We start from the raw sequence: 15,593 nt of genomic DNA, 5'->3' as shown, positions 1-15,593 counted from the left end.
AGTACAAACGATGTGATCTTGAATCGTTCATATAGAGATATGTGAGTGGGGGCATCTTATGCAATGATTTTGCATAAGACTGAACTATGAAATAGTCACTTTTTACGTTCTAAATGTCGTTTTATGTTAATTGATGACCTAGGTAACTTAATTTTAATCCTGAGTTAACTATGAAATCCTGTTCACTCGGAATTATCCTTAGATCTGCATAGGTGAGGATAGCTCATCATCGCTGGCCCAATAAGCCTCCCATTTTAGGGGTAAGATCGGGTGGATAGCTGGGAACATAGGGTGCAAGACGAAATTCACTCCTACCCATTATAGGGATAGTAGATAGGTTGTTCCCTTTAGTACTGAATCAAGGTCTTGAACAAGGGGCCCTACCCTCTCCTTGGCCAGAGAGGGGTTCGGTTTATAGGTTGGACCTTAAACCAATTGTTCATTAGAGGATCAGTGGAACTTAAGGAACAAGATGTAGTCTTGGAGGTAAAATGGTTTTTATGACCCAGCCGAGATTACGAACAACCTGTGAAGGATTAGCTTACTAATCATGGTTATATCAAATGGACACAAATATATCTATAGTGAGGGGAGTGCAACTACGGGACTATAGTAGAATGACCCGTTAGTTAACGAATGTTGATTAGCTCCGTCTAAAGAGTTTAGCCAGCTAATCTCGGATCGTTAGAGCCCATGATCTATAGGTCTATTAGGTTCCCCTACTAGCTCATATGGAATAAACTTAGAACAGTATGATAGAATGATTCGAATTGTTCGAATTAGGTGAAGAGAGAGAAACCGACAAGTATATGTGATATAATGGTCGGTTTTTCAGTTTAGAGATACAACTTTAATATTTAAATCTGATTTAAATATCAAGAATATGAATATGTTCATATTCGGAAGCTCGGAAATAATGGAAATGGTCAAAGATGTAAAAAGTCAAAGAGTTGACTTTTGACTTTGAAAAGTCAAACTTTGACCGACCTTATATTTAAATGTGATTTGAATTTTGAGAAAATGAATGCGGATTCATGCTCGGGAGGTCAAAATTAGTCAACATGGAAAAAATCATAAAAAGTCAAAATCCAAACTTTGACCAAATGACTATTTTGCCCTTTGACTATAGTTAGAGGAAAAATCCAAACTTTTATTAGATAATTCTACTAACAAAATAGTGAGCTAGGTGTTGGCTTATACTGGAGACATTAAGCCTACTAAGATAGTGGATTATAGGTGTTAGGTTTTTATGAACTTGTTTCATGCAATTGCTGCATGGTTTATTCTATAAATTGGGTTTTCATTTTGAATGAAAAAAAATTTGGGCATTTTTGCAAAAAATGTTTTCTAAATTTGGGCTGGAAAAATCATTTTCTTGATTGAAGTCCAAAACCCAAACCTAACCCAAATTTCCATCTTCTTTCCATCTCTTTCTCTCTCTCGGTTTTTTTCATCCACCGGGTCCCACAATCCAGTTCTGAGTCTAGAGGATAGTAGGTCAACTTTAGTGGTGGTCCGGAAGAGTTTGGGTCAAGATTCAGCGAGGAAAAGCGGTTTTCGGGAGCTACAAAGGTTGTATCTTATCCTATTAATTTACTGTTTTTCCCTTGATTTGCATGCTAGTTTTCTTTTAATTAAAAGCAATTAGAGTGTAATTAGATCCTAATTCCACTGTGTATTTCTCATATTCCATCATGAATACTGCATGAAGCATGACACTTAGGTTTATTTATAAAAGTTATGAACACCCTATGTATGTCTAGCTTAGTAATGTAGTTGGTTTTAGTTGTTTCATTTTTTATAAGAGTTATAATTAATGAAATTAGAATTAAAATCAATAAGAAAGAGTTGCATGCAAACTTAGGCTTTAATCATATTTTAAAAGAGTTTTAAAATTTGATTGAGATAGACCTAACGGTTTTAATGAGATTAGAAACCTAAGTTTAATCTTTTAATTCGGTTTATTAGGATTAAATTGACTAATAAAAGATTAAATATGTACTGAATCTATCTATAAGGGATCTTTTGGCTAAGGCTGGTTCTGGCTAGGCTGGGTACTTAAGTCGATGGAAACGTCACACCCCTACCTGGGAACCTACCTGGAAAGGTGAATTAGATAGATTTGTTGCATGCATGCAAATTTGATGAAAGTCTATTAAAGTGTTTAGTAAGACTTGAATCAAACTTATTTAATCATCAAAAGCGAATGTTGTTTTTGAGTAAATTAAACATCCATTTAGATAAAATCAGTAGCAAGGTTTTCTAAGTTAATGAATCCCTAGGTAGAACATTCAATGGGAGGTAATTGGGGTATATGATACTTCATTTTACCTCTACGAGTTTCCCCCTAAAAAATTCACACTGTGAGATCTATACTCGGCCTCGAGACACCCTGAAAGTGTCCTCCTAAAGGATAGCATTTGAGTAGGTCGATACCAAGGTGAATGGAGAGAATGTTCATAGTAAGTGGGAGCGAGAAGTGTGACAACATATCCCTCGGTCTCTCTCATTAGGTTGGAAAAAATTTTCGTGCATCGCCTTGAGGCACCCTAGGAGTGTTCCCCTAAAGGATGACTATATTTGCACAACTCTTTATCTGATCTCCATAAATGGATAGGGTTGGTTTAGTCTCTTGTCCTAATTTTTTTCCCTATGGTGAGCACATTAGGGCAGGAATCTAGGGTTTAAAATGAGGGGTTACACTTACACAAAGTTGTTAAGGATGTTAACAAATTCTGGACTGAACAATGGTGGTTGTTAGATTCAGTTACAAGGAGTTGTTTCTATCTAATGGTTGAGATTATCTCATTCCAGTGAAGGGGCATTTGATCACTCTACGGTGACTTTTTTTCTGCTCACTGGGGCATCATTGCAAAATAGATGTCACTTAGGGTACAATAGAACTCCTTTGCTAAAAATTAATTGGTGTTAAATGTGGTAATGCAAGTAGACTCATTAAGTTTGTTTTTCTTTTCCAGTAACTCTTAAAATGGCTACCACTACTCTTGCTTTATTAGCCACCAATAAACTGACTGGAGAGAACTACGCTAGTTGGAAAAACACAATTAACACGATCCTTATCATCGATGATCTGAGGTTCGTCCTTATGGAGGATTGTCCTCCTATTCCACCTCCCAACGTTGCTCGAAATGTTCGAGAGGCGTACGAGCATTGGACACGGGCGAATGAGAACGCCCGAGCGTATATCTTGGTCAGCCTTAAGGATGTTTTGGCCAAAAAGCATGATCTCATGATCACCGCACGTGAGATCATGGAGTTCTTGAGGGGAGTGTTTAGACAAACGTCCGCACAGCTAAGGCACGACACTCTTAAGTTCATCTTCAACTCCAAAATGAAGGAAGGAACATCTGTTTGTGAACATGTTCTGAACATGATGGTCCACTTCAACGTGGCAAAGATGAATAGGTCGAGCATCGATGAGGCCAGCCAGGTTAGCATTACTCTAGAGTCGTTACCATAAAGCTTCCTTCACTTTGTTAGCAACGCTATTCTAAACAAGGTTGACTACAACCTTACAACTCTACTCAATGAATTGCAGACATTCCAATTCTTGCTGAAAAGCAAGGAGAAGAAGGTTGGTGAGGCAAGACTCTCTTAAGTTTATCTTCAACTTCAATTTTGCTCCGTTTTCCATCGAATAGATGCTGGAAAACCATCATGAATGACCCAGAAATTAAACTATAGACTCGATAGTAAATAATTACGTCCATAACAACGGGCCCTTACTTATCGAATCATAGAAAATGCAACATAATTTTAAAATTCTAATCCCGAAAACATCCAAACGTTCAAAGCCCGTTCAACATTGAACAATGCAGCATTCTAAACCCACCATTACTTTGAAGAATGTTAAAAAAGAAAAACTGCGACTCGACCGAGTGCTTTGATACCAATTGAAAGAGTTGAGAACACTATATGCGGAAAGGATCGGTATCCCAATTTTATTTTATAGAACATATAATCAAACAGAAAATTGAAACATAAACATTTGATTTAATTTAACATGCAATAACACGAAAAATGATAAGAAGAGGAGATCAGAAGATCATTCACCTTAAAGACTGAAACTCTTCATATCCCTCTCGAAATTACAAACTCTTTGAATTCCTTTCGAATTCATAAACAACCACAAAAATGCAGCAAAGGATCTCCAAAACCATTCAAATTTAATTTAATCAAACAGAAAATAGAAACATAAACATTTGATTTAATTTAGCATGCAACTACACGAAAAATGAATAAGAAGAGGAGATCAGAAGATCACTCACCTTTAAAGACCGAAACTCTGCACATCCCTCTCAAAATTACGAACTCTTCAAATTCCTTTCGAATTCACGAACCAAAAAAATGCATCAAAGAATCTCCAAATCCCGAACATAACCAGACGGAAACCTTGGTATTCTCGAAGGGTAGAGAATCGGTGAGAGTTTTGGGAGCTTCAAGATTAATTTGGAAAAAGATAAAATTATAGAATTTGAGAGAGTAAATGCACACCACATAAAAAATTTATGTTCTATATTTATATTAGAATGCAAGGAGAAGATGATTCAAACTTTCCCACTTCCATATGTTAGTTAATGAGAGAGAAATAGGAGGAAAGGGGGGGAAGTTAACAAATAACTCCTTTAATTAAACAAAATTGATTTTTCTTTAATTAATTGATTGATTATATATCATATATTAAAAAACCATATGTTATATCTAATATAACACATAACTTATAGTTTGTATTATATCACATGTAGTATAACCTATAGTTTAATATTATTTCATTTCATATGAATCAAATTCATATTATTTTTAATGTTTGAATCATATTGAAATATTCATTTTCTCTCAAATAAAACTTTATATTATTATATCTCATATAAATAATTTCATATTAATTATATCTTATATAATTAATTTTCTTTATTAATTTGAACAATTCAAATTAATCCAAATTAATGTCATTCTTATTAATCCCAATTGAGCTAATGAGGGGACGTTATGGACTTATAGAAGCTCCAACGGTACTTGATTAATTAATTAAACTCTTTAACTAAATTAATCAACTTCAATTAACTATCGTCACTCCACTAAAAACCGATAGTTGCACTCTTTGCACGATAGATAAATTTCTATGTCCATTGAATATAACCAATCAATAGTGTGTTGACCCCTCACAAATTTCTCGTACGAATAACTGGACCAGAATTGTCATTTTGCCCCTATAGTTACGTCTAACTTCTTTAGTACCACTGATGCCTCTAATGAAGAATAAGTTATAGGTCAACTATAATCAAATCCCTCTCGGGCTAGGAAAGGGTGTGACGTCACATTGTTCAAGCCCCAAAAATCAGCCCTTAAGGGACTAACTTACCTATTTACCCGAACTATAAGGCAAGAGTGAATTTCTTCTGTGTATTTGCATTCTCAGTTCCCCAATCAAACGAATCTCCAAAATGATAGGCATATTGGGTCAGCAAAACTTTCCACTTTCACCCATACAAATCAAAGAACCGCCTTCATAGGCAGCAGTTCACAACTCACACGGGATTCAGGTGAATTCACCTATGGTCATCCTGATGAAATGTAAGTCTCTTCTAGTAATGGTGTTGTACAAAGAGACTATTCATTTCATGTCCAATCTTGTACAAACTCTTTGTATAGAATGTTGGGGTTGATGCCCTAAATCTCGTAGGGTCCTATACTTTGTAAACTTTATACGAACAAACTCTTATGTGATTAATAATATAAGATATTTTTATTCACTTTGTCTATAAAATATGTGATATTTTAGTTGCAATAAACTAACATCTAAGGTTATCGTTTTAACTTAAATACGTATGTGGAGACATATAGTTGGATTATGTTTAAGTGATAACCTAAATGGCCTGTAATAGATGGATAAGGCTGGGTACATTATCCTAGTGACACTACGAGTGTAGCCCCTTTGTAGATGTTACAAATGTTGTAAAATGCTACAAATGATCTGATCCTGATCATTCAAATATTAGACATGCGATTGGAGATATTCTACACAAAGAAGTTTGTATAAGACCGTGATAACGAAATTAGTGAACGCAATTATGCGATGCATGTCTTAAGGTATGCATTGATACTCATGCGTTGGTTTCATGCATCGGAATGAAACTATGCATTTACGAATGTATGCGATGACCATGTGTTCCAGTCACAAGTTTTCTTGTACTCACGCCAAGTATAATGCAAACGCAAGTTTCTCGGGTGATCCGAGGTCGAACTCAGGGACTTGTAGCTAGACGTGTGATGTGTTTGCGACGGATAAATAAAAGAATGATGGGGGGGTTTTAAGCTACAAACTACTCCTACTCCTAACTGACAAACAAAAGCATTGGAAGTATGAATGAGAGGTAGAGATACGACAACTGTTGACGCGTGGTAAATGCATGAAAAAATAGATAAAAAGTAAGGATGTCCTCGTCGCAACCCTAAGCTTGATCGTAAGGGCAACCTCAACCAATGCAAGCTATGCGATCATGCTACACACACTTGAGCCTATTTCTAGGACGTATGCGATGTATATACGAAGTGTCGAGAGGCCTTATTCCTAAATCTCTATTCCTGCTCATGTGCTCCCACACATAAATAAGATGACCGCATACCACCATATCCTACTTCTTGGACGCATGCCATATCCTCTCCGTAGGGTGCATACGCTGTGTAATAGCAAATGGAGCTTATCTCTAAGTTCCCCATTTTTACTTATGCGATTCAATCCGCTCTCCCGAGACTTAGATTTGGTTTTTAGACTACTCTTCCAAGTATGCCTAAATGATGAATGATGCACTCATAAGACAAGGTAACCGCATAAACTTGGCTGACATAAGATTATTCCTATCTCTAGCGAATACTTGCTTACATTGCTTAATACGACTAACCACTTACCCTCCCGGGCAGTTAGTTGTTGCTGACTTTACTCATAGACAAGCGTTGCGTCCGCCTACAGACAGGCGTTGCTACAGTTTCACACTAAACAAATAAGGTTTTCTCACAATACTCACGCAACGCACACCTCTCGGTGGTTTGCTACATGCTTCATATTCCTATGCCGCATGATTAAGCATGCGATACTCTAGCAATCTCACTAAGTGATGCAATGAAGGTTAAATATGCTAAGTAGTGAAGATGGAGATGAAGTCGAAGGAAACATCGAAATGCATTGATCACAAAGTGTATTAATTTCTTAAGCCAAAATGTAATACAATACAATATAAGAAAAGAAGAGAAAATGAAAGGACCAGCTAGAAGCAATGTCTTGCTTCCAACGGATGTGTGTCAAGGCTACCGGTGGTGCAATGGAAGGGCGGTGGAGCTGACTCTCTCGAGATCTAACTCCGGCAAAGGCTCCGTTCGTCACTCGAAATGGATGAAGGAGATGAAGAACTCTCAAGCTTTCTTCTAACTCTTTGGTCTGGATCACAAGGATCCACCCGAAGGTAGAAACTTGGATGATTTGAAATTCTGCTCATCGGCTTCTATTTATAGAGCTTGATCGCCGACAGCATTAATGGACCTGCTCTGATTCTGACATTCGCGGCGCGTTGGTCCTTTTCTGAATCTCTACTGCTAATGGCGTGGTAGGTGAAATGTCAACATCATCTTTTGATTTTCCCGAAATATGCATTGATGCTTCCATTCCATTAACCTTGCGTTCATCCCTCTATTATGGTTATCATCATGTAGCTGCAATCTTGCAATGACCGCATTCGCTTGATTACCGCAACTTCTATACGATGACCGCAATCGCTTGACGATCGCAACTCCTATGCGATGGATGCATGTGGTCGATTACCGCAACACCCATGCAATGAATGTATGCATTCGTCTTTGCGATGGAGAATTTCTCCGCATGCAGTCGTCTATGCGATAGCCCAGTTTTCGCGTCTGCGTCCGCTTTCTACGTTAACTACAAAGATAGACAATTGAATGCATAATAACACATAATAGTGGGTTAGCCGAGATTCTTGATACTGAACGACGCAAACTCATTTTATCATGAATTCCTAACATAATTGCCGCATATTCTGCTGAACAGCCCTCATAATTCTAAATAAAAGGCCTAAGATGACGTGCATTTCTGCTCGTCATAGACCGGACCACGAAATGTTTAGTCTCGTTATATAACGCCGTTCATAATTGAGAATTTCTTTTCACTAGGATGACCATAAAGAACATGACCTTAATCCTGAGTGAGTTGTGAACTTTTGCCTATAAGGGCAGTCCTTTGATTTACATGGGTGAGAGTGGCCAAATCGCCGACTCAACAAGTCTACCATTTTGGAGATTCGTCTGATTGGGGAGCTAGATACTCAGCTACACAAGATAGAAATCACTTCTTCCCCGATGTAAGTGTAAGTAGATAAATTGCTCCCTTAAGAACTGATTTCGGGGCTTGAATAATGTGAGCCACACCTTCTCTTGGCTCGAGAAGAGTTTAGTCATAGTGGGACAATGATCTATGTTCATTAGAGGAATCAACCGTACTTAAGGAGTTAGATGTAGCTACAAGGGCAAAACGGTAATTTGGCTTAACTATCTTACGAGCAATTTATGAATGGTCATCGTACTGTTGATTGGTTATATGCAATGGATATAGAAATATATCTGTAGTACGAAGAGTGGAGTTGTCGATCTTTAGTGGGGTGCCCGACAGTTAACGGATGGTGGATAATGTAATTAAAGAGTTTAATTAATTATTCACGTACCGTTAGAGCTTCAAACTGCAGGTCCATAAGGTATTGTTTAAATTAAATAATTTGAATTTTTTAAATTAATAAGAGGAAATTTAATGGTATATGATATAATTAAATTGATTCAATTATATATGATATAATTGTTTATAATGTATTTGATACATTATAATTTAATTTGAGGAAATACATATATGAATGGGATTCAAATATATTTTCTATGAATGTGATTCATAGTTGTTAAATTTAATATAAATATAATTTATATTAAATGTCATAAAATAGAGAAAATGAACTATAGTTTATATTGTATATGATACAATATTAAAACTATAGGTTATATGTTATATTTGATATAACATATAGTTTAATATAAATAAGATATGATAAGTTAGTTATCATATTTATTTATATTATTTTATTATGTTAAATAATAATTTCTATTTTTTCTCTAACCACCTTAGTAGGTGGTTAATTAGTTTTTTGTGGCAAATGGGATAAAGAAAATAGTTTTCTTTTCTTCCTGAAAAGACAACATTACACGACAAGGCAGCCTAGACGATTGAAGAATAGAAACGTTCTATGTTCTCAATCTTCTTCCTCCTCCAAACTCAAACAAACCCTCCAAACTAAAATAGTCAGAGCCCACCACTCGTGGACTCTCACCCTGAGAATACCGAAGGCTCCCTGTGGTAGTGTCTATTTTGGTTCATGAAGTTTTTGAAGAAAGTCTTCAATTTTGTTGTTGTGTTTGAGTTCATGATCATTCGAGGGATTTACAAGAAGAAAAGTTCTTCAAAGTTAGTATCTCTTAAACCCTTTTTCTTTATAAAAAGGCATGTTGTAATTTTTTTATGAATGCATATATTGAATGTTCATTGTAAATTTAGTTTTTCAATCAAAATAGAATTTGAACGATCCGCTTCCACTCAAGGATCTCTATAAAATGAGTTCTTTCATAGAATACCCTTGCTCACATGTCTCCACATGAATGATCAGGACTAGATCATTGTAGCACTTTACAACAATTGTAAGAATTACAAAGCAGGTCATAATCGTAGTGTCCCCAAGATAAGGTACCCATTCCTATCCATCTACTACAGACCGTTTAGGTTACCACTTAAACATGATCCACCTATATGTCTCCACATACATGTTTAAGTTATAGAAGATAACTCTGGATCTTAGTTTATTAGTTTTTGTGAGTTAATGCAACTAATATCAAATAAAATACCTCTTATTTTGTTAAATAAATATAATAAGACCATGAGATTTAGGACATCAAATCCAACAATTTTTTAGCTGTAACTTATTTAATTTTCTCATAATTTGGTGATATAATCAACTTCGTTTAATTTGAAGTTTCAAGACAAAAAGTGATGCTACTTTGGTAACCCTATATTTTCTTTCCAAAAATTATTAAAGCATTTTTTAACAAATGCTCTTCAAGTTCTTCAACAAGTTGATAAATGAATGAATTTTTTCTTTTCTATTCTTTTTTTAAGAAAATATTATAACAAGAGTTTTTAAATGAAAAATGCCCCATTAATTATTCACAACTTTGAAGACAACATGGTTTTGAGGCTGCTTTAGAAATTTTTTTTTTTTTTTTAATAAAAAAATCATTTTACTTAACCTTTGGCTCCCTTATTGACCAGCAAATGATATTAAATCATGAAAAATATAGCTCTATCTTTGTCTTTGGAAAGAAAGCAACATTCTTTTCCTTATTTTTTCTTCTTTTTCTTTTTTTGCAAATGTCATCATTTTGATAAGAACACAATTTAAATGCTTTCGTTGCCATAATGCTTCATAATGGTTGAGTTGACCATGCAAAATAAGTATGGCGAGGCTCGATGGGTAAAAAGGATTTTATATACTATTTAACAATTTCTAAAAGTAATATATGGCATCACTTCATTTGGACTGACTATTTATTAATCCCGATTTTGAAATAACGACAAACATATGATTTCAAAGAATAATAAACTCAAAGAATGACTTTCAAGTTAGAGAATAAGAAAGGTCTTTTTCTAAAAGAATAATAGTAGAAGAAAGGATGATGAGAAGGGAGATTTATCGTTTCTCGAAAGAATATATGTAGAAAAAAATGTGGAACAAAGAAAATGTGACACTTGAGAACAAGAATGTAGAAATGAATGGAGAAACAAACAAGAATATACACTTGAAGAAAATGTGACAACATGAGTATTAGGAATTGAAGGGAGAGAATGAAATCATTCCTTTAGACGACTTGATGGTATAGCTTCTCAATATTTCTCTTATATGGCGTAATGAATTAATTGAGTAGGCTCAAAAGCAGATGATCTCTGTCTCGAGCACGATATGGCAATTTTATCTCCTTGAATTCATGCATCTTATATTTGTTCTGCTATTTGTTGGAGGCTGCCCTAGCAAATATGTCAAACTTATTCAAAGATGATCAAATACACTTGCAAGTTTTTCTCAACTCTTGAAAATGCCCCAGCTATATGTATGCCCTCTTGGGTAGTCCCTTTGCTTTTACATTAGAAGAGAATGTCATTTTGTATTTTTTTTTTTTGAAATACTCAAAAACTAGTGAGATTTGCCTTTCTATTGCTTTCTTTTTTTTCTTTTTTGTATTTTTTTCTTTTTACTTTTTTTATATCACAAAACCTTGAGGTTTTAGTACTTTACACGAACAAGCTGCGGTTTGGATCTAAAAAATGAAGGTCTTTGATTGCATACTCCTACATTCTAACCTTTCGAAGCTGGCTCCTTAATGAGATCCGTCTTGAGATTGCTAGCACATCTAATCCTTGAATCGTTGTCCTCAAAAAATGACTCACATAAATTGAGAGAGGATACAAATAGAATTGGAATAAGATGGATAAGAAAGATGTTAAAAAAATGAATGTGAATTTTGAAAGCACAACCAAAGTGTAAAAACTATGCTTGTCATTAAGAAACTTGATTAACAAACTAGTGTCAATAAAATATGAGTACCACTTATCACTTTAAAGGTCGTCTCCTAGCATATGGGTGATAGCCTTGTACGGTAGACGAATGTATGGATAAGGATAAATTATCACATCTTAGTGGACTTATGGTGTAGACCAATGGAAGAAATAAAAATTGCCCTACTATATTAGTGTCACAATGTTGGTCAATGACAAAATCATCAACTGCCCCACTATAAGTTATGGTGTAGGGCGTAGATTCTTATTTAGCTCAAAGCTCAAGTCTAAATGTAAAGAAAAATGTGGGGTCACACTTTAGGAGTAAAGGATGATTGAAGATATTGGATAATGGATAGGGAGGTAGGATATGAGTATAATAAAATTAAAGAAAATGTGAACAAATGTAGAGCTCTTGTAGGCAAAAGAGAGCTTAATACGAAACACATGGGATACTATTCAAGTTTTCAATGATGACATTCTGTCACACCCTGTCCCATATTACTCTCTTAACTTGGAAAGAGATGTGACTGCAGCAGTTACCAACCCTTTTGCTGGCGTTTACTGCCTAACTAACTTGTTTGACCTGCCATAAATCCTGATATTCATACATTTCCACAACATACTGAACAGATTAACCTAAAACTTAACACATTTACATTACAGGGTTTCATAACATTGATAATACGTACGCTTATGAATATTACAACTTAGTGAACGCAACATACAATACTAGTCCCTATATGACATATACATATGTATTAACAAATACAGAGTCCTCAATTAAGCTTCCTTCAACCTGAGTCTTTGAGTGGCAAAGCAGCAGCAAAGATGTCTTATGAAAACTGACCGCTACCTGGAGAGGGAAAAACATTTGAAACATGAGCTAGAAGCCCAGTGAGTAACTGTAACGACCCGACCCCCTAGGACTTAGGTAAGGTCGTTACTAAAATAAATGCATGCAAAGAATTTAAAACGACGCTCAATTATTTGAAATAAAAGCTAATTAAAACAAGAGAAGTTTAAAAGACATTTATTAAATGCAATTGTTAAAAACATTAATAGGGTACCCATAAATCATAAAGGTTAATAAATACATATGAAAAAAAATTCTTAATAATAAGTTTCAAACATCAAAACTAAACATTAAGAGAAACATGAAAAGAACTCTAAATCTCATGATGCGGAAGCGTAAAAACTAGTCCCAGTGACACGATCACGAATTCCGCTATGCCATCGCCGGTGCATCTCTACACTTACCTGAAACATCAACATAAGAAAGTATGAGTATGAAATACTCAATAAGTAGCCCCACCACTGGGGTTAGGCTAGGCATCTATGTCCTCTAGATACCCGCATATGGCACATAAACACATGAAACAGACAAGAGACTGAGTCCTATCCTATTGTAGTTAAGTATTCCCACAAACTGATGAATCCCGAAGAAAACATAGAACTGGTGAATCCCAGGGGAAACACAAAACTGGTGAATCCCGAAGGAAACACAAAACTGGTGAATCCTGAAGAAAACACAAATTGGTGAATCCCGAAGGAAACACAAAATTGAGAAACACAAAACTGGTGAATCCCGAAGGAAACACAAATCTGGTGAATTCCGAAGGAAACACAAAACTGGTGAATCCCAAAGGAAACACAAACTGGTGAATCCTGAAGGAAACACAAACTGGTGAATCCCGAAGGAAACACAAACTGGTGAATCCCGAGGGAAACACAAAACTGGTGAGCATTTAACTAATCAATGAGGATATTCACACAGTCTCAACATTCAAAGAATCAACACCGTACAATTCTAAAACATAGATGAAACCCTTGGTACCATGGCTCCATCACATACACATAATCCTCAACAACATATTATACAACATTCATGTAGACCTTACATCATAATTCTACAACATACAAGTATGCCTCGACACCAGTAGATCAGACGTCGACATATGAAAATACATACCATCACATACTAACGATTAAGTGCTTAGGTGTGTATTTAAACAATTCAGTACTCGTGCCAGAATATACTTTGATTCAAGTCATACTATCAATCAACATGCTAACAATTTACCATAACATACACTCACCATGCTAGCATACAACTAAAGCCTGGCCCGTGGGCAGTTCCAGTGGTAAGATTACTTACCTCGAAGTCAAATTTAGATATTAATCCAAGCTAATGATCTCCAACCAAATAAGTCCTGAATTGAGTCCCCTAATACATACATAATACTAAATTTCAGTAATGGAGCATCTAAATAATCAGGCAACGCGGCGATGGACGGTGGAGAAACCGGCTGGAGGTGGCAGCGGCTCAAGCTGCTAGGAGACAGCGACGGTGTGCGGCGATCAGGGACTGGAGCCGCGGTGGCGCTTCAGACCGGCTGGGCGAGATCGACACGATGGGCGGTGGTCAAAAGCTTAAGTGGCGGTGGCGCGGCGAGTCTGGCTCGTGCGACAAAGGGAGGCAGTGAGGGAGGCGCAGCGAATCTGGGCAGTGAAGGAGGCGCGGCGGTCGGGAGGTAGTGAGGGAGGCGCGGCGGATTTGGGCAGTGAGGGAGGCACGGCTCGTTGAAGGCAGGAGGAAAAATTCTGGGGAAGGGGAAGTCGTGCGTGAGGAGGAAGATGGGGTTTTCTTTTCTTTTTTTTTTTTTTTAAAATAATAATAATAATAATAATAAAGGAAAATAGTATAATTATAATTAAATCATTTCCTTATTCCACTTTGTACTATTTAATTCTTTTCCTTTTCCAAAGAAAATTAATTCCTGTCATTAATTTTCAACTTGAATTTCAAAATTGAATAATTTTTACGCCAACACTTAAATTCTCGCACTTATACTTCAAATCTAAAATTCCAAACATGCCCTCTAACTAAGAAATATTATTGAATTTCTAACTAATAAAGTTACTGAAAATTACATTATTATTAAATAAAATAAAAAAATGTGGGATGTTACATTCTTCCCCCCTCAAAGAAATTTAGTCCTCGAAAGTTCATCCTTGAAAAAGCTCCGGGTACTGGGCCTTCATCTCAACCTCTCGCTCCCAGGTGGCTTCCCTGAACTGGTGGTTCTGCCATAGAACTTTCACAAAAGCAATTTTCCGACGACGCAATGTTCTTACCTCTCTGGGGAAGATTTCTATGGGCTTCTCCTCGTAGCTCAAGTTGTCATTCAACTGTAAGGGCTCGTAGTCGACTACGTGGGACGGATCTGTCACATACTTCCTCAAAATCGAAATGTGGAAGACATTATGAACTAAAGACAGTGCTAGAGGCAATGCCAATCGGTAAGCTACAGGGCTAACTCACTCTAAGACCTCAAAAGGCCCAATGAACTTCGAACTCCGTTTCCCTTTCCTGCCAGACCTCATAATACCTTTCATAGGTGCTACTTTAAAAAACACCTTATGACCAATTTCAAATTCTAGGTCCTTACATCTCATATCGGCATAGCTTTTTCTTGTCTGCTCTGAGTTGTTTGCATACGAGCCTTGATCTTCTATATTTCCTCATTTGTGGTTTGCACTAGCTTAGGTCCTAGCAATTTCCTCTCACCACCTCACCCCAGCATACTGAAGACTCGCAACTCTTTCCATATAGGGCCTCAAATGGCAATGTGCCAGTGGCAGTCTGATAGCTATTAATATATGCGAATTCCATTAAATGCAGGTGAAAGTCCCAACTCCCTGAAAACTCTAGTGCACAAGCGCACAACATATCTTCCAATGTCTGGTTCAGACGTTCTATTTGACCATCAGTTTATGGGTAAAAAAAATTATACCAAAATCCAATCGAGTACTCAATGCTAACTGGATACTCTTCAAAAAAACTAGATGCAAAACAAGGGTCATCGTTTGACATAGCTGAAACTAGTACCAAAAGAGGTGTAACAACCCCTTCCAT

General features: G+C 36.3%; 1 protein-coding gene across 1 annotated transcript; it reads right to left on the bottom strand.

Annotated features, from left to right (window-relative positions):
- Positions 1-14,683: 14,683 nt before the first annotated feature.
- Positions 14,684-15,133, bottom strand: LOC150030030 (uncharacterized). The gene is made up of 2 exons (XM_090310141.1): positions 15,000-15,133; positions 14,684-14,915 (listed from the first exon to the last, which is right to left on the bottom strand). Exons 1-2 carry the CDS (start codon positions 15,131-15,133, stop codon positions 14,684-14,686), a joined length of 366 nt encoding a protein of 121 aa, XP_090166267.1.
- Between the last annotated feature and the right edge of the window lie 460 nt (positions 15,134-15,593).

Source organism: Benincasa hispida, unplaced genomic scaffold (genome assembly GCF_027475165.1).
Source record: "Benincasa hispida cultivar pf3 unplaced genomic scaffold, pf3_genome.v1.1 HicScf675, whole genome shotgun sequence".
Lineage (NCBI taxonomy): Eukaryota > Viridiplantae > Streptophyta > Magnoliopsida > Cucurbitales > Cucurbitaceae > Benincasa > Benincasa hispida.
Note: the sequence above shows the minus strand (reverse complement) of the source record. Positions and strands in the feature narration are given on the sequence as shown.

Bases quoted from the DNA above. Each gene is read 5' to 3' on its own strand.
- LOC150030030 (XM_090310141.1), bottom strand. From the start codon at position 15,133: ATGAGATGTAAGGACCTAGAATTTGAAATTGGTCATAAGGTGTTTTTT. The intron at 14,916-14,999 runs GTGAGTTAGCCC...TTCGATTTTGAG, and splicing joins GGGCCTTTTGAGGTCTTAGA to GAAGTATGTGACAGATCCGT.